Here is a 22685-nt window from a genome sequence, read left to right on the forward strand (position 1 = left end):
CACCTACCTGCTGATTAGATTCTACACCTGGTAATCACACACAAAATACAGGCTCTCCCAGGAGTGTCAGATACTTAATTACAATTAATACACATTATTTACAATATACATTTACACAGAAACCCTCTTCATGCGCAGAACTCCTGCCCTGACACAGTACTGTATACACATTAGTGTCGGGTCATTTACACAGCAGCAAAATGCACAAAACCTTTCAATTGTAAGCACAACGTGCTTTAGCTTTCCTGTAGACATTTTCCATTAGCGCTGTACACATGGCTGATGCTGCTGAAGAGCTTGATCAGGGCAGATAAACGACGGATTACTGTGTGTCATATATATATATATATATATATATATATATATATATATATATATATATATATATATAATGATTGAATTGCAGTAATGTGGCAGTTATTCTGTCAAACCAGGCATTGCTTAGATAGGCTGTTTTACAATGTTGTTAATTTTACAATACAGATATGCAGTGATGTAGCCGGATCAAAATTATTTCAATAAAAAATGAAGTAAAAAAAAGTACGTAATGAAGTCCACTAAAATGTGCATAAAAATATTAGCTTTCACCATTGTACGGTCCACGGAGAAGTCAAGGCGATGCCACCTCCTCATTGAGAGTTTAACATGGGTTCTGAAAGCAATGTCCTGTCCTGAAACACACCGGGCCTGGACAGTTATATCCCCTACAATTAAGAAAGAGCGTTTAGTGTCATTCAACCCACCGGGCCTGGATAGTTATATACCCTACAATTAAGAAGGAGCGTTTAGTGTCATTCAACCCTTTCTACCTTTGAATGTAAAATGAACAGTAACAGTGGTCCACCTGTAGTTTTGCTATGCTTCTTACAAATACAATTTAGTTTTTTTTATAAATATTGAGGGTAGTTCATAGTAAGGGGGTATACGGGTATACAGTACTGCAGAACTTAATTACATGAAGGGGAAAGTACGAAGTAGCTATTATTTGGTTTCAGAGATCAATGCTTATACTGGAATACCTGTTCGCTAAGACTTAAGCCGTGTTTTTAAATCCTGATTTAGACCACTTAAGTATGATGCCCCAAACTGGTAGTATTGTTTTGCTGCATTTCATCTGTCTAGAGTCAGCCTGTTTTAAAGTTGGAAATGGGTTTTTACTAATTCACAGAATAGAAATGCACACATGCACATATTGAAATAGAAAAAAGGAATGTGCATTGGGTAGCCCAGGGATGTAGAAAACGCACTGCCAATAAAATAGAAAGAGAATAATGGATTCCTTTATCAGTAAGACCGGATTAACAGAAATATAATCAAACATTCTTACCAGTTTCAGTTAAAAGCACCAGAAGCGTCCCATACGTGCTGTTTGGATTAATGTGATGCACGATCGCACACGAGGCATGTTTACATGAATTCAAGAAGTACATCCAAATTGAAAGCGTGAACCTACAAAAACAACAGTCGTATGCAAACACACAGCAGTGTCAATAAGACACCACATCAATTACACAGATTAACAAGGTATTGTAAATGCAAAACGTGTACTCTAGGCTAGCTCCTTTATGACTCTTTTTACCATAACAGTCTTTGATAAGTGTGCTTTTTTTGTCTCAGTGCTCCCCAGCTGATTTCTGACATCATTAGCCTTTAAGGCGAATAATATCATTCCATTAAAGCTTCCATACTGTGTACTGCCATCATTTTGCAGGTTCTCACATTTTCGTATATAAAATGCAAAAACATAACTTTTAATAAATTTTAAATGAACTAAAACATGTTTTCATATTTTTTTAGTGTTAGCAAAACTGCGATAACTGATGAGTGATTACCTGGGGTCATCAACTTGCTGAATTCTGGTCTTTTCAAAGTCACTGTTGTAAAAACTGTAGAACGTTTTTATCACGCCATATCTCTCTCCAGTACATGCATGCGGGAAGCTGAGAATCTCCACAACATCTGAAAACAAACACATTTATATAGTAGCACTACAGAACACAAATGTCACATTTGTTGTCAATTGCCCCTTTTTCAACCCACTGAGCCTAAGCAAGGCATGTTGCCAAGCTACTGAACCGTGGAAACAAGGCCCACTTGCTGGAAACCTCACAGGGAAGGGTTTTCGAAGTGCAATGAGGTTTACTGTCCTCAGGCGAGGAATGCAAAGAGCAATGCAGTGCCCCCTGTGGGTCTACATCGTCGCTCGCTGTGAACGTGATTGCACTGCGCTCTCTTGACTCAATCAGCACTCCGTGCAGGAGTCCGTGTAGATGAACCAGTGAGGCCCTCATATCAGTATACATTTCATATACATTTATTTAGAAGATGCTTTAATAAAAAACATACCAGTCTCATGCGGACACCGGTTGAGTCTGTTTTCAGTTAACCTCCACATCAATTTGGCACCCCACTGAAGGCATTTGTTGTGCTTTTTAAATGGTCGTTGATGAGGTGGTAGACTCTTCAAAATTGAATAGGTCTTGTCCACGGCTTGCTGATACGCATCTCGATAACCAGTGCTGTGATTGTAGCTGTGACTGTGGACAATCCAGGCCCTTAACATCACATTCTGTATAACGATGGAGTGTCTTATAAAAAAGTCCTCTCTGTAGACCATTACACTTGGGAATCTTAATTGCACAGTCCGAGTCCTGATGGTGCGAATGTGTTTTACATGTTTCCATCTCTTCCTAAAGATATGCATTGCAGTTTTTAATTGTGAAGAAGCCAGGACTTCTACCCCAACAACGCAAGGGTTTGAACAGAAATACTGAATTGAGAGACTGTAGTTATCAACGACATGTTCTGGATCATTGTTAAACTGGATGAAATCTCCACCTTTATTTGGATCAGGACTTGAGGTGATTAAGGTTGTATGTGAAGTATCAATACAAAAGGATGGCAGTGGTACCTGAAACAAAAATAAAGAGGTCTAAGAAACATTCTGAAACAGATCCCCACCACTACCATGACATAAAAAACATATCCTTAATGATTTATTTAACTGTATTAGTCCAGCTAAAACTAAATAGAATTAAATATTAAATTCCCTGTCAAGTGAACCAAAAGTGTGGTCTCTACTTATTTATTGAAATACTGAAATACAATTTTGGCCACTAAATACTACAAATGTAACGCCACCTGGAAGTTGTTTACTTATTCCCTGTTCCTTATTCGCAGTATAGTTGAAAAAGCAGCTTGTGTGTTTTAACTCACTTACACATCTTGCTCAATTAACATATTGCTACTAATTAAAAAACAACCGCTCCCTCTTTCAAGAAAAATGAAAACATTAATTAAAATAATCTGCATCAGGAGCATAGCGGTACCCCATTTATTATCTGTTTGTTTTGGCCCATTTACCCCCTTTGACCCTTTACTCACTAAATATCAAGATATCCCTAGATAGGTTATCACCCCCTCTTTGCAAAAACACTAAAGATTTTAATGAGCAAGCTGTACCCCACAAGCAGCAGCACCCCAAAATATAGACAATTATAACCAATACAGAACGCATGGGGGCACGTCTTTGGATGCCCCATGTACCCCCTTAGTTGTCTTGCTCACTAAATATCGAGGTATCCCTAGATATGTTATTGTCTCCTCTTTGCAAAAATACTAAAGATTTTAATGAGCAAGCCGACAAAGCTGATTCTCACACAGGGGGAACCCCTCTAGGTCACCCATATGTATTTATCCCGGCCCAAAACGATTTTGATACAAAAACAGCAAAAATCATACAATAATCCGGGACGTCATCATTTGCAAAGAAGTAGTTTTTCGAGATTTACAATTATACTGTAAATACAGTATAATCGTAAATCTCGAAAAACTAATCACTTCTAAATCTTTTGTAGTCATTTTTGTATTACTTTAGTACAAATACATGTTAATTTGGATTCATATGTTGTTTTTTTCTGACTTTATGTGAACGAAAAGACACAAATTCACCCGTTTTCCCATTGGAAATAGTGATATTTTGAAATATCACTGCCCTGGTCACAAAAGCAAAGTTTGTGGGGAATAATAGCCATTTTCTATACTTTTGAGGCATAAGCAATTAGGAAATAACACTTACTACCCAGGAACAAAAATTGTGTTACATAGTGGAATCAGCTTTGAAATAAGTGGCCCAAAACGATTTAACCCCAAAATACCGCAGTAACTTATTCAATTTGTGTTACATTTTCAGGATGCGAATAAGAAGCTGGAATGCGAATAAGAAGGCAGCTTCAGCATCATACTTCGGACCCCATTTATCAACAAGTAAAAGCAAAGGGATTCCTATGCATTTTTATTGGTTACACTTTGGAGTGCTGCTGCTCGTGGGGTACGGCTTGCTCATAAACTATTTAGTGGTTTTGCAAAGAGGAGACGATAACCTATCTAGGGATACCTCTATCTTTAGTAAGCAAGGTGTCTATGGAAAGACATGTCGCCATGAATTCTGGATTGGTTATAATGGGCTTCATTTTGGAGTGCTGCATCTGTCGCAATGATTGCAAACCACATGCAAACCAGTTGGAAGTGTAGCATGAAATGTACTAAACAAATGCAAAGCTGTTAGCATCATTTTAACGAATGCTTTCAGCCACAGTTCTTTTTTTTTTTTTTTTTAGCCTTAAATTAACATGTAATTCTGGGTGATCCTGCAGAAATTCACAAAAACAGGGTGGAGACTCAGTGCAAAAGAGGGCTCAAAAATATTGTATGAGATGGACTGAAGCTGCGGGCAATTGTGACACTTACAATTTGTTAAGAACTTTTGAAAGCATGTTTTAAACAGTCACAATTGTTGCTGGCATTTCCCAGAATGCTTTTTCTCGTGTGTTGCCATTTATGCTCAATGTATTTTGAGACAAACACCCAAGTACCTAATTTTCAGGGTATACTTACAAGCCTTGAAAACAAATTGATATGAAATTTCTGGTTTTTCCAGTGTGTTGGGAACAATAGACTGCACGCATGTGCCACTAACCCCTCCAGCTCATTCTGAGCATCTGTATAGGACCATGATCTATTGTGTGTTAATTGTCTAGGCTACTAACTAGACCAAGTTAAAAATAATAGTAAATAAAATAAAAAGACCCTAAAATCATTTAGTTTCAATTTAAAATAGTCTTTTATTCGCATTGTACACCACTGTGTACAACGCAGCAGCATGGTTTATTCTGTTATCAGTAGGGTTAAAGTACAAAAAAGTGCGCCAGGTATTAATATGATTTTACTGCTGTATTGTATACTGTACAGATCTATATTTTTACATAATGTAATGTGTAGCCTACCCAAAACCCATTAGTGTTATTTCAGCGCAATGATTTATGTTTAAAATACATCAAGAAGTGTAAATGTATGTGTGTGCGATTTTATTGTTTTTAAACCTGACACCTCCTCATGTCAGACAGACATGCCTGGTTTAGCGAGGGGCTGCTGTATGATTATGAAAAGCTTTTTGCGAATTCTTGAGCATGATGTGTAAAGTGAGTTAAAACACACAGAGAAAGTTCACACTGCTTTGTCAGCTACACCGCGAATAAGGAACCAGCTTCCAGGTGGTTACTGAAACTTGCACATTGCCTTAAACAAACCGTCATGTGCAGTATTGGTATATTTATTTATTTTTTTAAGATTTCAGACTTCATAATTAAATGTGAGGTTAAACGTGTCAAATTACATTGTTCTGTTACAATTATAATGCGAACAGATTCTGCAAAGAGTAGTGAGTCTCATATCAAAAGACTGTAACTGGTGGCCATGCACTTTATTATGTAGCTGGCCCATAGAAGCTGTAGGCTAATTCAAATCCTGACAGACCATGAAAAAATTTATTTTTCTATAGAGCCCTTCTTACTATAGCATCCCAGAGATCTGTACAAAGTTAAAAACAAAACTAAATAGCTCATGTGTACAATACACTTCAGCTACAACCAATCATTTAAAAGCACATCAAAAAATCATGTTTTCAATTGCAATTTAAAAGAATCCAGTGTTTCAGCCTGCCTGATGGTAACCGGAATAGAGCTCCACAACAGCAAAAGGCTACATGGGCTGAATGCACGTTGCACAGCTGATGCCAGCACAGTTTAAATTCTACAGATATTGTTTTATGATTATGGTTTATCCTGTTCTGTATTTTTCACATAGTTTACTTCTGGTACGGCTGCGGACAAACAGGATGTTCAAGCAAAGGCATTTCCGTGTGTAGGCTATTTCTGCTGAAAATAAGCAGGTATAATAATCTAATCGGTTGCTCTCTGCTTAGTAAAAAGGAAGTGTTATAAATATAACATAGTCCACACTTAAATATAACCAGTTGACTCGGGACAATAACACGAAATATTATATAGACAATTGTAATTACAAAAACTCGAGCAGGTGCCAAAGAAATGCCATCAACATCCAACTAATTTACAGTGTAAATAACAACACGAAACACGTTAAGATGCTTTTGCTTACCAGGGTTAACAAAACAGCTGCGTGTACAACAAATGTCAGAAAGTTAAGCTGTGATTGCCCAGTGTAGCCGGGACGCGAACCTCTCATAGGGATCATTTTGATTTTTGTAATCTTCGAAATGCATTTACAGCACTCAAACCCTCGCCAACCCGGACCTGAAGTTCAGACATCCACCTACACCTGTTCTGCTTAAGGGGCGGGATATTTAAAACATGGGAGTCCCTTATGCAAATATCAAGGGAATGGGACGGACGCGCTGACACCCTCACGGTTCACCTATTAAACACACAATAATTGACACCAAGCAAAAAACTATTTTGGTATATTTAGAAAAAAAAATTTAATAAAATAACTGCAGTAAGGTTTAATAAGATAATTGTGGTTGTTATGTATGTTGACCCAATACTGTTTTTAACAGACTTAAAAAGAAGAAGCGTTTTCTAGAAATCCAGAAAATTGAATACATTCCCTGATGTTAAGTCTGAAAAACAAAAAAGAAATGTAATCAACAAAACAACAAAGTTTAATATGAAAGCAGCAGCACTGCACTGTGTATATGAAAAGCACAACACCAAACTCCGGCAGGGGGCTTTGGAGACCACTCTCAATGACACTGAGCACTTTCTCCGGCCTGCCGGTTTATAATATGGCAACTCCCATGTTGTTTCAGGAAATTGTCGGTGCGTTGAGGAAGTGAGGTTTTGTGTTCGCCCTTCGGAACAGGTCTGCCGTAGACAGACAGCATTAATACAACATGTCAAGAAACACAAGAATAGCGCTAATATTTGGGGGCTTTGTGACAGCAGTAGGAGCTGCATTCTACCCTATATTTTTTCATCCTCTAACACACGAAAGTGAATACAGTAAGTTTAATCTCCGCACGCTGTTGGTGCGTACACTGCCATGTTTGTTAGAATAGCATACACTTTAATATAAACAAACCTTTTTTGTAATTTAGAGAGAGAGAGACAGACATTAGCGGTCTTCTTATATTTAATGAGGTCGCAACATTTATTTGACCTACTGCAGCAAGTGCCGATAATGTCCAAATTTAAATACGATATTTACCCATTCTTTAAACTTTTATTACTGTGTTTTATGAATGTTAGATAGAGGATGCATTGTGACTGTGTGTGGTATATAGTTTTAATATTTAGGAGAATGGTCCAGTTTTAATATTTAATAAATTCATTCTGGTATTATTTTACATGGCGGACCTTTACTTTGTGTCAACAGGCTGTGCTTCGACGCGGATTCATTTCGAATCCTGTTTATGGCCTCTTCACAGCGGTCTTGTTTTTAGATGTTTTGAGTTGTGTCTGTCAATTTGCAGGCTCTGTTTTGTGCCGTGGTAAGGAAGGAGATACAGGCTGTTTGGATAAGTTACACAAGCAGATCAGTAACTGGCATTTCTCAAGGAAATCGGAGTCCAAATCAAAACATCAATAGTCTTTTTCAGTAGTTTCAGACATCTATAAAACGCGTGACAGTTGCAGTACTATATTGTTTGAACTACCAAAGCTAAGCTCCCTCCTGAATTTCAGCAGCACAACACTATACTGGAATGTAAACAAAGACCCATTCGTAACCAGCCCCAGTATGCATGTTATCCCACTCGAACTGAGTAAACCTACAAACGCTTGTGGTATAAACATCCTCTCGGGATGCATATCCCTGCCATGGTACATGCAGTCATGATGTAAAACACTTACATTTGTTTAGCATATGAACCACTTGAACTATTGTGATGAAAAGGCCTGTAAAGTCATCTGTAATATCTGTTTGTCTGCCTATATTTAGGGAAGCACTCAATTATGATGACAGGGTCTGGACATACCTCAGCTCAAACTATTGACAGTATATTATATAAATATCATTACACGTTAAGTTGTTGTCTGAAATGCTTCCTTTACTAATTTTTCTTTTTAAATTTGCAAAAAGAAAAGGTGCAGCATGTGAACAGAGCCGGAATCAATCAAGCAGACATCCAGCCGCCAGGTATGTGATGAACATTTCCGATACTTTCAGAGTAGACAGACTGTTTTTTTCATTTCTGAGTGAAACTCAATGTGAAAAGTTTGAGTGGTCTGTACTGCATACAGAGCTACTGTGCATTTTCTACAGTACATACAGCATTCCCTCATAGTTTATACTCAACACATCAAGAGAAAGTGCACTGAAGCTAAGTTGTGCGTTTACTAGCCCTGGTTCTTATAAGGACATTTGGAAGTTAGTGATTGACCCTTCAGGAAACAATGGGTCCACCTTTGATATGTATGCACATACCACCTAGATACTGAAACATAAAATAGGGCATAAGTAATCATTAAACTGCTAACAAACACCTCCACTTGTGAGTAAAAAGCCTCGGACATTATGCTCTGCCATTTGTATATAGCACCTTGATAAATCGCCCCAAAGCACTTTACATAGATGAAAACACTGACAAATATTAAAAGAAGGAAAAATAAGTGATTAAAACAATGAGATAGCGCAAGAAAGGGAATAAATGTATTAGTATAATGTATTAATCACGATTTAAAAAAAAAAAAAAAAAGTTAATCTTGATTTAACAAATTAATTGCTGTGGAAGAAAGCACTGGGGGAGCACATTGCTAATTTAATTAATACATTTCTTGAATGCCTACAGTAGGAGACTAAATCTAAGTGTAGAGCCCTGGTTTATGAATAAAGGAAACTGATAATTGTAAAGGCACCAAGGTGAGTAATGAACTGACTCCTATCTGGGTATCCATTGGTGCATCTTTTTTACTGCAGTCACAGCAGACAGACAACTGCTGTCTTGCAAACTATTACAATGAGACTGGATATGAGGTCAACTAAATGTTGAATTCCCAACAAAAAAGCTACAGTTTTATCTGCAAGTCTGGAAGCTAACATTTGTTTCATGAGTAAATAAAAATGGACTATCTTTAATTTTTTCAGAGAGACCTTAAGAGACCACTGTGTCGAGTTACACACACCTTGCGTTGATTAGGGTTTTCGTCTGACTTTGCCTATTCTTTATAAATTAATTTCACAGTGAACAAATTTCTCAGTTTTAATTCAGAAACCAAAACACATTAACAGATTTCAGAGTCATTTTAAAAGGAAAGTAGTTGAACACAACTAAAACACAGAAAACCAGACGCCCACAATATGTATTGTAACTAGCAGTTTGAAGCCTGTTAGTTTGAAGTGTTTTGATAGTTAAGACCAAATCAAAGTAGCTATTTTAGAGGTATAAAACTAACATAGCTTCATAAAGGTAGGTTTATGGTGCATCTCTCAATGTATGGCAGCACTATCATATGTGGAGATAGGATCAGATGGGTTTATTCTGTCTTATAATTCCTCGGGGAGGCAGGATCGGATGGGTTTATTCTGTTTTATAATGCCTCATGGGAGGCACTATCGATTACGACACCAGCCCTGGGCCTCCGGGCCATGGTTAATGTTGAACCCTGTAAACGGGTATTTTTCATTGCTGTTTAAATAATAATAATATTTAGTGAGAGAGGGGTCCGAGTGACGCAAAAGGGATAATGAATAGTCCACCAAACCCCCTATACTTGCGTTTTTGAATATTTTGCCTTTTGTTGAAGAACTAGCAGTTATCTGTTCAGTGATACTATTGTATTTAGTGGACAGAGGTCTCAGTTGGGTGAGATGCCCCCAGTCATTCTCAGAATCATTTGTTACATATGATGTATTGATAAATTTTTTTGCAGGTGTTAAAATATGGTCTGATCCGTACAAATCAAAATGATGCAGTCTTTACCCCCTCCGTCTGAAGAAAAGTAACTGGAATACAGACTTCTCTGGACTCTCCGCTGTGCCTAGTGGAAGATATCTTTTGGCTACAGAAGACAACTGGATACTAACATGATAAAAACCAGACTTGTTTATGTGTGGTTTAATGATTTTATTGTACAAATCCCATACAGTAAGAGGGTGTTCTTCTATAGCGAGTATCCCTAAAACATCCCAGTCCAAAATGTGATTATTTCAACATGGGATCTGTCTTCTGCATAAGAACTTCCAATATGTTAAATGTGTAACATGGTAATCCGTGTGCAGTGCATGAGTGTACATTTATTTCACATTCTTTTGAAACTGAGGACTGTAAGGGCTGTGGAAGGATTATAGTGTATGTGCTCAGGTGATATTTACAAAAGTAAACATTTTGCTATGGAATTAGCTGATAAGTATTTTCTGGCAAATAAACAGAATTGTACGTATTTATTTAAAACCCATAAATGGTATGCGGTTGGGCCATTGGGATTCAGCTACGTATCCATTACTGCGCTGTTCCCTGTGTAGTGTGGATTGTCTGTAATGGCAAACAGCCCAGCTTATGTAGAAATTAGAATGTACTGTCATGTATTTGACCAGACTTGTGAAGTTTATAACAGTACTTACTGTTGCTGCCCCTGTGTACTGCACATTAAAGCCAATATAAAAAAAAAAAAAAAGTTTGTTACTGCTTTAACTTAGAAATGACTTTGATGCCTGCTTTGTTAATCTTTCAAAAGTGTGTCAAACAGTTTATAAAACTTAAGGGTATATTTTATTTCACCAGGAACAGCCACTACGCTAAACATTATAAAGCAAGTATACATTTACTTGAAACACTTTCATTAACATACATATAACTGTCTGATATGCACAAAATAACTGTTGAGGGACTTGTGGATTTTTATTACATACGCAGTGGTTAAAATCACATGATACTCCTTCCATTATCCTCTTAAACTAACTCTAAAAGCAATCACAAAAAAGATTGGCTAGGGTTTTTTAATTTAATTTTTTTTTTTTTTTTTTTAAATACAGTAGAGATATTTAGCCATAAGATGGCACTGTGGGAATTACTTTATGTTTTTATTTATTTAGTCAGGTGAGTCAGTTGAGAACAAATTCTCATTTACCATAACGACCTGGCCAAGAGGTTCGCACTACAGCACTTTAAAAAAAAAAAATAATAAAAAATACAAGTACATTTATACAGCAGTTATAGTATTGGTGATCACAATGCGGTCACCACACCCAATTGTTTTTAATATACATATTAATTCGTCACCAAAAGTATATCTTTTTTCCGCAATTAAAATTTAGCTTAGCCAGTTTGTATTTCTACAGTACCATGGAGAACTCAAAATGTGTTTTGTTGGTTATTCATGTTTAAAGTTCATGAATGTTGAAAGACAATGGGTCTGGTCAGTGAGCATTGTACACTTGCCTATCTTGCATGCTTCTTTAAATGTTTGAAGGAGTGTTATGGGGAAGGGTTTACATGTGAAATATCAGCACACACAACTTCAACACTGCCCTTATTTCTTGTGCTGAAGATCTTTTCATACTTAGCTTGTTTCTTTGCATTAATTTTGATTGCAGAATAAACGGTTTAGCTGCTTGTCATGGGAAGTGCTGGAAAGGTTTCATTCAAATGGTTAACTTTTAGATAATTTCAATCAGTAAGATGAAATTGACAAATACTTGACAGTAAAGAGTAGTTAAACAAGGTAATTAAGATGACTAGCACAGTTTATTAGTAAATGGTTTTAGCTAACAAAATAAAACGCCTTGTCTGGGGTGCTGTTCCATTTACTATACTACTAACAGTGAAACATTGATCTTTATCTCATAAGTTGTTTGATCTAGTTGCATGTTAAATACTGAAAGGAACACGTCTTTGAGATTTAGCATCTTGCATCAACGCACAGCAAAGCTCTGGATCATTTTTAAACTTGCGTATTATTTCCTCAAGACATTTCTGAACATAAGTTTGTTGCAAAATATTTAAATACAAGAATTGTGATTGCTAAAAATGATACTTTTTGTGGGCAGTGATGGATGACATCATTGGTATAAGGTCTGCCAAAAACTCTTATTTTTAGTTTTTTGTGGTTTGCTTGTCTTGCACAAAGCTTCCACAAGTTACTGACTCATCTTCCTCCTTTTACTAAGAGATGCGTTCTGATACTTTACACCACCATGAAAGAGCCTTAAATCATGCTGAGCACCCAGCTGCTGATTCTCAGGAAACTGAATAAGCTTGCCAACACAATTAAAGAAGTAGCCAAATCCAAATTGATATGGTAGGGAATTTTCCACAAAGGAATTTGTTATTAACTTGCACTGCACTTTATAAGGAAACCCTCCCGCTAATCAACTAATACTCCTCCTGCACTGAACATGATTGCAAAACCCTTTGAGAGACATGTCCTATTGTTGCCCACTCCAATACCTTATACACAGGAAGGGGCTGAATACGCAAGCAGGAAAATGTGGGTTTGGCTTTCTGAAAGTAAAGCAATAATGTTACAATATGCTTCTTGAGGTTACTTTTCTTAATGCTGATTTAGGGACCTCATGGATTATTCACTGATCCCGTCTGTCAGTCACATTACATGTTGAACACGATAACTGCCTCCCATAAACGTTTCAGATTGCATGTGGCTACAATCCAATAAACTTTCAAATATTCTTTAGCTTCAATCATGTACTGTGCGGTTATTACAAGCTTCTGAGGGCCTTATGTAAATGCATACACGTTTTTGTATTGTATTACAATACACTTTTGAAAAGGGTGATTTCCATTCGTTTTGTTAATGAATTTGTAGAATGTGTTTAACACAATCATGCCATTTAGGGCTCAAACCAATCATTTAAACATTTCCTGATTTGCTTTGTAATTTCTGGGGGTCAAATGTTGCACTTGTTTTAAAATCTGTTCATGTACAGCATGGCTTTGGTTAGCAAAGTCAGTCTCCCGTGTCATTTTTAAGGGAAGTGAATGAAGCCTCCTTCATTGTTTTTGCTTGTGTGTGTGTTTGCTTTTGTTTTTGCACATACCTGGAAACTACCACTAAGCAAGGATATGGAAAAAGCTTTGGAAAGCGGAATGGTTTCTGTTCCACACAAGTGAACTTCTGTACTCGCAGTGGAACTGAAACTGCAATGCTATGCATCTGTACTAAGAGGCATTGTATAATGATATGACCCATTAGTACAGTGGTAGCAGTTGTTCCTTTGTTTAAATACCATTAGACCACTATCTTAAGACCCGAAAAACATTAATTATCTAAAGAGTGGCAGATCTCAATAACCGGCCCCCTGATGTATATAACCTTGAATTTCATTTCATTGTAATTCAATTCCATGTGGAAATGTTAATAAGTGGGACTGTACCACCAATGTGAGGAAACCCTAGCTGAATTAATATAAGTATAAAGTGTTATTTGGAGCCACCACTGTTTCATTAAACCCTATAAACCCTTTTCTTTAGATAGAAAAGAGATATTACAGCTCAAAGCTGCCATTGAATTTGAAATGCCTCATGAGAGGTGCTCAAAGCCAGGCTCAAGGCTTGCCTGCAGCACCTGTTTTACACCAACAGATGGCACCATGTGATTTTCTATTGTCTCTTTCAAGTCTTTAATCCCTTGGGAATACGAAGGTGTGACAATGTGCCAGGAAGTGGGAAAAAAAAAATACACACATATATATATATATATATATATATATATATGCTCATTTGTTAAGTCCTCAGGGTAGACAGGGTTTGTATTTTCTCTGTTTTCAAAGGACCAAGGGCATTGTGCATTCCACAAACTTAAAAGAATGTGAAAATTCAACATTGTCATTCTTGTTTAATATCTGCTGGATGGTCAGCTACAACCCATAAATAGGATCAAATGTATTTGAAAAAGCAATTGGGTTGTACAGTTTTGATTTTTTTGAAAAGATAATATTTACCCCGGCTGAGCGTAACGTTGCCATTAGTTATAAAGCATTTTAAAAACCTGTTTCCTGTGCTGCACTGCAGAGCTCTGTAACCAGCAGCAAATGACAGTAAACATACCCGGAGTCAGCCAACAGTCTGCAAGCACCTTCTTGTAATTGCAGCAGCGCACTTTAAAAACACTTGGCAAACTGCAGAATCCCACTGGACAGTATGCTGCCAATCGTGATCTTCATCTGAATTCCCACAACATACGTGGTACAAGGCCAATCAGAACAAAAACATTATTGGCAAAAATCTTACAAAATCAAACCGGATAGACTTCATAAGCACACTGGGTACTGCAGCGACATTGAATTAACACGGTTGTTACATTGTTTGTTTCAATACATGTTATTAAGATACAAAGTTCCATCCTTGCAATCACAGAAAAGATCCACACGTTATCTTACCAGTTGTGTGTGAATGAGCCTGATAAAAGCAGCAGTTGTTTCATTAGTGCAGAGCTGTGAAACACAGGCCCAGTACTAACTCATGAGTTATCAAAGCTAGTTTTTCAGTTTTCAAACTGATGTTCTGACGAGGCAAGTCTATAGAACGGAATATCAAAGACCTGTAGCACCTGCTCTGTGCAGGTTTATGACACAGAGGCAGTGGAGAGTTCTGGGGTCCCCTCCTACATCTGGCACAGAACAGGGAAATAATGTAGGTCATAAAGTGGTGCTTTATTTTGAAGTTACATAAAGGAAACACAATCCTCAGAGGTGCATAGCCCCATGAAAAACAAACCTACTTTTAATGTTTATACAGTAATTTCAGTTGGATCTGAACAAAAACCTACACTTTGATTAGTGCTGACATAGTGAAGCAGACTTCCTTCTAATTATTGTATGTGCAACTAGCTCTGTGGAGACACCCAGGCTTTAGGATCTCTTGTGGAAACAGTTTTGGAAACCAAGCAAATGCAATCTTCCAACAGAGAGAAGAAGTGCATATTGAAGAACTGACATCATTTCTGAACACCATAAGAAGCGCACTGGATACACAGAGACTGCCAAATCCTCCTGCCAAAAGCAACAACGCCCCAGTCCTTCATCAACAAATCCCATTGTTTCTGGGATATTATTTGTATTGGTTAACCTCCAAAGTCGATGACAGAAGGATTCCAAGAGAGAGTGGAATTCATTCATATTTTGTTGTTCATTCTAAATCTTCTAAAAAAAATTAATATAATAATATAAATACAAAATATTAAAGAGTACTGTGTGTTCTTGGAAAAGGGCAGCATATTCATCCTGAAAGTTCAGTAAATGTATTTTCAGTATCCTTCACTTCACTTCACAGTATAGCACTTACCAGGGGTAATTATAGCTAATGAATAATTACACAGATCTTATCTGGCCTGCCCTCCATTCATTATATACTGCAGGTCTAACAGGTGCACTTTTCAAATGAGTACATGTAAAGCAAATCTGTGTTTTGCTTGTTTTAAAATTTCTGGTGCCATTACTTTTATCGATCATTAACATTGTCATTATTCTAATGCACCACACACTGGTGCTGCTGTGAGAATGTATCAAGTGATCTACTCACACACATGGTTCAGATCTGTTTTGATTATTGTTAGTAGCAGTTGATGAAGCTTATTTTTCTGAAGGACTTTAATATGGCACACCAACCTATTGACTACTATAGTGTATTAGTGAATAAGATTATTCATATTTGTAACTGTAAAATGGTTCAATTAAAGAGTGAGTGAGGGCTGTAAAAAGCCACTGTGAGCAGAGAGTGAGAGAGTGTGAGTGTTTAAGAGTTCCATGCTGAAAGAGCGTCCAGCAAATAAACCAATGGCAGCTTTCATTGCCATTAAAAGAGATCATGTGTCAGCTTCTTCATTTCTTCCACCTCTGAGAACACTACGTACCACCAGTATTTCAAATTGCAAAATAAGTCCCTAATGTCACAGTTCACTTGCAAAAGAAAATGCACAAAAGCAACTAAAGATCACAGATTTAAAAAAAATAATAATAATCACAGTATCTAAAACTATTTAATGATGAAATGTTTTACATTACAGTAGCTGCACCAAATCTGAATCCAACATGCAAGAATCACAAACTGAGTTTTATTTCAAATCAACTCAACATGAAAAAGTTAATCTGATCCTCAATTTTTTTAAATTATTTTTTTCAATCAATTTTGCTTTGCCGCCTGCTAGCTGAACAAATCAAAAAATGAGTATATGCCCGTGCTACTACTTTTTTATCCCCAGCTAGTCCCGCCTTGTCCCACTCCACAACCAATCACCAGCAGCTCCTGTGGTCTGTGCCTGTCGCCCATAGGCTGTTAGACAGATGTGGAACACAACCCTTCCTACTCCAAGCGTTCTTGCACTTCACAACCTCACACACATTACAATAGTATCTTTTTTTTATTCGGGGTCCAGCAGCCGAAGGTTCAATATAATGAAGGAATTTATAGCAAGGTGTACTGTATTCATAACCTTTGTATAAGGTGCTAGAAATTTCAATATGATAATACAGAACCTAATTCTAGAAAAGTCTAGCAACTGTTAGATTGAAAATTCTTAGAGCGTATAAAAGGGTTAGGCAAAGGATGATTGCTGTCATTACCAATAAGTCAATATGGGAAAAAGTAAAAAACTGTCTGAAGACCTTAAGCAGAAAATGATTTATTGTCATAAAGCTGGAGAAGGATACAAGAAGATTTCCAAGCATTTGAGTATCCCAATTTCAACTATTGTTTCTATAATATAGAAGTACAAGATTCATGATACTGTCACAACACTCCCTCAGTCTGGAAGAAAGAAGGTTCTTTCCCCAAGAACAAGTAGAAGAATTGTGAGGAAGGTTAATAACATTCCAAGATTGACTGCCAAAGATATCACCGTGTAACAATTTTTTTTTTTTTTTTTTTTTTTGGTTGCTGGGTAGTAAATGTTATTTCCTAATTGCTTATGCCTCAAAAGTATAGAAAATGGCTATTATTCCCAACAAACTTTGTTTTTGTGACCAGGACAGTGATGTTTTGAAATGTACCTATTTTCCAGAACATTCCAGATAGATTCAGTGCTGAGTAAACTTGGAGTAACTTCTAGAACTTTCTAGAACTTTCCAGTAATATAAATAGTAGCATAAATACAGGGGCCTTAAGCCCACCAGTTCAGTTTAGTTCCAGCTGCCTAAATGGATACATATCTGCATTTTTCTGAGATGGCATCAAGAGGCTGCAAGCATCTGGCAGACGCATTTTGCTATGTCTGCGGCCAATTTATCAAGACAAGAGCGAAAAAGTACTCCGTGGAAGCATCTGCTAAGATGTGTGAGGCCTACAAGGCATATTTCGGCATGCCTGTCGGGGATCAAGACAAACCCTGGGCACCTCATTTCACCTGCGAGCACTGCAAAAAAACTCTGGAAGGTAAGTTGGACAATTGTTGCTCTGAATTTTATGTTATAAAATTTGTTAAAATTTTTAAAATTGTAAAAGTTTTTAATTTTAAAATGTTTTACAATTTTCAATGTTATTGAAAAAATATATCATATATGAAAAATGTTGCGAGAATCTCTTACACATTAGTCATGGGTGAAATAAATGTATTTTTTTAGGATGGTACAGAAGGGAGAAGAGAGCCATGAAGTTCGCTATCCCAAGAATTTGGCGGGAACCCACTGGCCACTCAAGCAACTGCTACTTCTGCATGGTGGACCCTTCCAAACGTCGGACTGGCAAGAATGCACCTGCTATCACGTATCCGGACCTTCCTTCATCCATCGCCCCGGTGCCACACTGCCATGAGCTCCCCGTACCCACTCCTCCGGAGAGAGAGCAGCCGTCTTTAGAAGAGAGCAGCAAGTCAGAGAGCGAGGAAGACGTTGTAGATCCAGATGACAATTTCAGAGGTGGAGCTGAGGAGAGAAACCCATACTACCCCAACCAAAAAGACCTCAACGACTTGATTAGAGATCTTGGTCTCACCAAGTCCAATGCCGAGCTTTTGACGTCTAGGCTCAAGCAGTGGAACTTGTTGGATGAAAGTGTGCAAGTCGCAGATCAGAGGACGTGTCACCAACCTTTTTCCAGCTTCTTCACCCGTCAAGATGGGCTCTGCTTCTGCCACAATGTGACCAGTCTGTTTGAGGCAATCGGAATCGCCTGTAACCAGAATGAGTGGCGCCTCTTCATTGACAGCTCATCCAGGAGCCTCAAAGCCGTGCTGCTCCATAATGGTAACAAGTACTCGTCTCTTCCCCTGGCTCACTCGGTGCACCTCAAAGAGGATTACAACAGCATCAAGACCTTGCTGGACGCCTTGAAGTATGATGAGTACGGCTGGGAGGTCACAGGAGACTTCAAAATGGTGGCATTCCTGATGGGTCTCCAAGGCAGTTTTACCAAGTTTCCCTGCTATCTTTTCCTTTGGGACAGCAGGGACACCAAGGCGCACTACCACAGGCAGGACTGGCCACAGCGGACCGAGTTCTCTGTGGGGAGGAACAACGTCAAGTGGGAGCCACTGGTGGACCCCTGGAAGATGCTGATGCCACCACTGCACATTAAATTGGGCCTTATGAAACAATTTGTCAGAGCTCTAGATAAGGAGTCGGCAGCCTTCAAGTACCTTCAAGACTTCTTCCCTAAGCTATCTGAGGCAAAAGTCAAAGCCGGTGTCTTCGTCGAACCACAGATAAAGAAGATCCTGGAGTGCAATGAATTCCCCAGGAAGCTCACTAGTCAGGAGAAAGGGGCTTGGAACAGATTTTTCGCAGTGGTTCGGGGCTTCCTGGGCAATCACAAGGCCGAAAACTATGTGGAGCTGGTTGAGACTCTGGTGAAGAACTATGGCACAATGGGCTGTAGGATGGCCCTCAAAGTCCATATTTGATGCTCATCTTGATAAATTCAAGGAGAACATGGGAGCGTACTCGGAGGAGCAAGGTGAGTGCTTCCACCAGGATATACTGGACTTTGAATGCTGCTACCAAGGACAGTATAACGAGAACATGATAGGAGACTACATTTGGGGGCTGATTTGTGAAAATGATTTACAGTATAATCGTAAATCTCGAAAAACTACTCACTTCTAAATCTTTTGTAGTCATTTTTGTATTACTTTAGTATAAATACATGTTAATTTAGATTCAAATGTTGTTTTTTTCTGACTTTATGTGAATGAAAAGACACAAATTCGCCTGTTTTCTCATTGGAAATAGGTACATTTCTAAATATCACTGTCCTGGTCACAAAAGCAAAGTTTGTGGGGAATAATAGCCATTTGCTATACTTTTGAGGCATAAGCAATTAGGAAATAACACTTACTACCCAGGAACAAAAATTGTGTTGCATAGTGTATTCAGAGTGAATTGTCTGCAAGTGGCACTGGGGTTTCCATTTCAACCACAGATTGAGTATTGCATGGTGAAGGGCTCAATGGTCACAGGCCAACGAAAAAACACTCTTAGGAAAACATCACAAGGACAATCGCTTACAGTTTGCAAAACTGTATTTGCATGATGAATATGAGTTCTGGTCAATGGTTTTGTGGAATGATGAAACAAAAACAAAAAAATGAAAAAATCAAGCTATTTGACCATGCTGATACGTTTGAAGAAAATCTGGTGAGGTGCACAAAGAACACCATACCTACTGTCAAGCACGGAGGTGGTAATATCCTTCTATGGGGCTGTTTTTCCTCTAATGGCACAGAAAATTTAGTTCCAATACATGGTAAAATGGATTCCATAGCATACCAAAAGATATTGGCCAATCATCTGAAGCCCTCCACTACAAAACTTGGTTTAAAGCGCAACTGGATGTTCCAACACAACAACGATCCAAAGCACACATCAAAATGTACTTCAGAATGGATAAAAAAGAATAAAATCAAGGTTGTGGAATGGCCTAATCAAAGTCCTGATCTGAATCCAATTGGGAATCTTTGGTATGAGTTGAAGAAGGCTGTGCACAAGAGAAGTCCTCAGAATTTGAATGAACTAGAACAATTTTGCATTGAAGAATGATCAGAATTCATTAAAGAATCATGCCAAAAGCTCATTTAGAAATATCCTAATTGTTTAAAAGAGGTTATTATTGCTAAAGGTGCCTCAACTAGCTATTAATTTCATTGTCCTTGTCAGGGTATGAATAATTTTGAATTAGCATTTTTTGAGTTTTGCAAAAAAATTGCTGAAATAAATAATTGTAGATATCTATTTCTTGTAATTTTTTACAAGCAAAACTTTTGTACAAAAGATGTTACCTATAATTCTTCGTTTTCGAGAAACTTCTAGAAGTAAACTTTTGACTACATCTGTATATATCAGCAATGCTAGAAAATGATAACATTTCCATAGTGTGAAATGTAAATAAGTGTGTGTGTGTGTGTGTGTGTGTGTGTGTGTGTGTGTGTGTGTGTATATATATATATATATATATATATATATATATATACACACACACACACACACACACACACACACACACAGTCAAACCTGCTCATGTGACCACCTTTATTTACCGACCACCTGGTCTAAGTGACCACTTTAAATTCCTACCAATGATATCTGTGCTTTTATTTAACTTTATTAAGTGACCACCTGTCTAACGTGACCAGAGACCACAATTCTCTTACCCAGCAACAGACTCAAACCTGTATTAAATAACCAATTTAGCAGGCTTTTATCTGTAATCAATAAATATACATAGCATTTTAGGCAGGAGGCAGAAAACAGTGAGATGCTTGGTTCTTGGTTCCAGTAATCGTTTATATCAGACACACTCTCGCACTCTCTAGAAACCACCGCTCTGCCAGCTCACAGCTTATACAGCAATACAGGAACACAGGAACCATGGCAACCACAATAACACTGAACGGCGTGCCACGCCTTCTTATAACGGTCTCTTAACAGTGTTATGCTTATATCGATGAAACTGAGAAAGTGATACTGGCAGAGATATTTACATTTTGTCATATGACTTTGTTACAGAGACCGAATGATTCTTGGTGTTAACTTCCCGACCTGTGAGGGTGCTGAGTAAAAGGAAAAAAGTACCCTGGACTAGATGGGCCGACAGTTCTTTTCCAGGATTAGGCAGAAGTCTGCCATCTAGAAAGGGGACTGAGCTACGGTACACTAAATCATTGACCCAGAAGGTTAAGGGTGTGGCATCCGTTGATTAGAGGAGCGGGTGTGCTCATTAACCAAGGGGTCATGATTGATGGTATATAAAGGGGATGTAGTGAGGTGATCTGTTACTTGTGATGGTTATGCTAAGAACCAAAAGGACCCCTATTGTGATTATTACCATGAGTGTTTTGTTTGTTTTGTCTGTCTGTCTGAAACATACTGTTTGTTTGTTTATTAAGACTAGACGCCTAACACAATCCAGAGCTGTCGCCTACTGCCAGCACTAAACCCGGACAACCCTGCACATTGTATCACGGATAAACTGTACTTCACAGCGAGCACTACAGCACTCACTTTGGACTGGTGACGGTGTTGTATCTCGTGTGTGTTTGTAATGGACTATTGTTTATTGGTTATGGGACTGCAACCCATAATTATTCCCTGCACAGCACACATAGCTGTGTATTTCCAGTCCTCCTATTATTTACTGTTGGGTCATCAGACCATTTGGATCACAAATCACACAGAACCCATTTCACCTGCGCTTTGTTGTCTGTCTTTTCTTTTTGGATTACTGCACCTGCACTGCACCTGCTCTACTAATTATCATTTTGCCACAGCCTTCAACAAGTTTACTAGTTTAATGATGCAGAAAATAATTTTTCATGGTTATTTAATAATTTGTTTCTGTAGTCTGCCTTTTTGTTAATAATTACTGGCTGTTATGTAGTGTGTAAGTGATACAGACATATGCTCAGCTACTTTTTTCTTACTGCAATTGAATGTTTTTTTTTTTTTTTACGTGGAATTGCAATTTGAATTTTTATTTAAAACATGTTGTGTGACTTGCAGACAGGCAAGCATATTCATTGCTTCCACAAAATAATTTGCTTTGAAAAGGCATTATCCTTAATATCCTAGAAATTACAGTACTTCCTTTTGTTCATATTCCACTTTCTATATTCTATATATATATATATATATATATATATATATATATATATATATATATATATATAATTAATTAATCCAGAGCTCATGTGCATTCTCCAGTACACTCAGGTAACGCACACTCGGCTAATTACATCCCGGGATTAATACAGGCATTAATTCCGTCCTTAATACACATAGCCTTTTGTGAAATGTTACTATATATATATATATATATATATATATATATATATATATATATATATATATATATATATATATATATATATATATATAATATATATATATATTGTAACACAGCAGGGAGGGGGTTAATATCCTCCCTGCATAAAACATGTGCATGTGCACGGTTTTGTTAATTATTTTATGGTTTAACTATCACCCGC

At 37.6% G+C, this 22685-nt stretch overlaps 2 protein-coding genes across 3 annotated transcripts in view; one reads left to right on the forward strand and one right to left on the reverse strand.

The window, feature by feature from the left end:
* The window catches only part of LOC121329063 (protein sel-1 homolog 3-like), a 34750-nt gene extending 28115 nt beyond the window's left edge, over positions 1 to 6635 (reverse strand). Inside the window, exons 1-5 of the mRNA XM_041274360.1 lie at positions 6457 to 6635; positions 2347 to 2911; positions 1833 to 1959; positions 1328 to 1449; positions 589 to 704 (exon numbers count right to left, since the gene is read on the reverse strand). Coding sequence (XP_041130294.1) covers positions 589 to 704; positions 1328 to 1449; positions 1833 to 1959; positions 2347 to 2911; positions 6457 to 6552 — 1026 coding nt within the window. The 5' untranslated portion in view covers positions 6553 to 6635. The remainder of the gene's footprint in view (positions 1 to 588; positions 705 to 1327; positions 1450 to 1832; positions 1960 to 2346; positions 2912 to 6456) is intronic.
* Positions 6636 to 7104: 469 nt separating this feature from the next.
* smim20 (small integral membrane protein 20) lies at positions 7105 to 10251 on the forward strand. Of its 2 annotated transcripts, none has more exons than XM_041274383.1 (3): positions 7105 to 7319; positions 8403 to 8454; positions 10188 to 10251. In XM_041274383.1, exons 1-3 carry the CDS (start codon positions 7211 to 7213, stop codon positions 10192 to 10194), a joined length of 168 nt encoding a protein of 55 aa, XP_041130317.1. In that variant the 5' UTR covers positions 7105 to 7210; the 3' UTR covers positions 10195 to 10251. The 2 variants fall into 2 exon arrangements, with proteins under 2 accessions (XP_041130317.1, XP_041130308.1); XM_041274374.1 differs by having other exon boundaries at positions 7124 to 7319; positions 8398 to 8454.
* Positions 10252 to 22685: the final 12434 nt, after the last annotated feature.

The sequence above is a fragment of the Polyodon spathula genome, chromosome 2 (assembly GCF_017654505.1).
Source record: "Polyodon spathula isolate WHYD16114869_AA chromosome 2, ASM1765450v1, whole genome shotgun sequence".
Lineage (NCBI taxonomy): Eukaryota > Metazoa > Chordata > Actinopteri > Acipenseriformes > Polyodontidae > Polyodon > Polyodon spathula.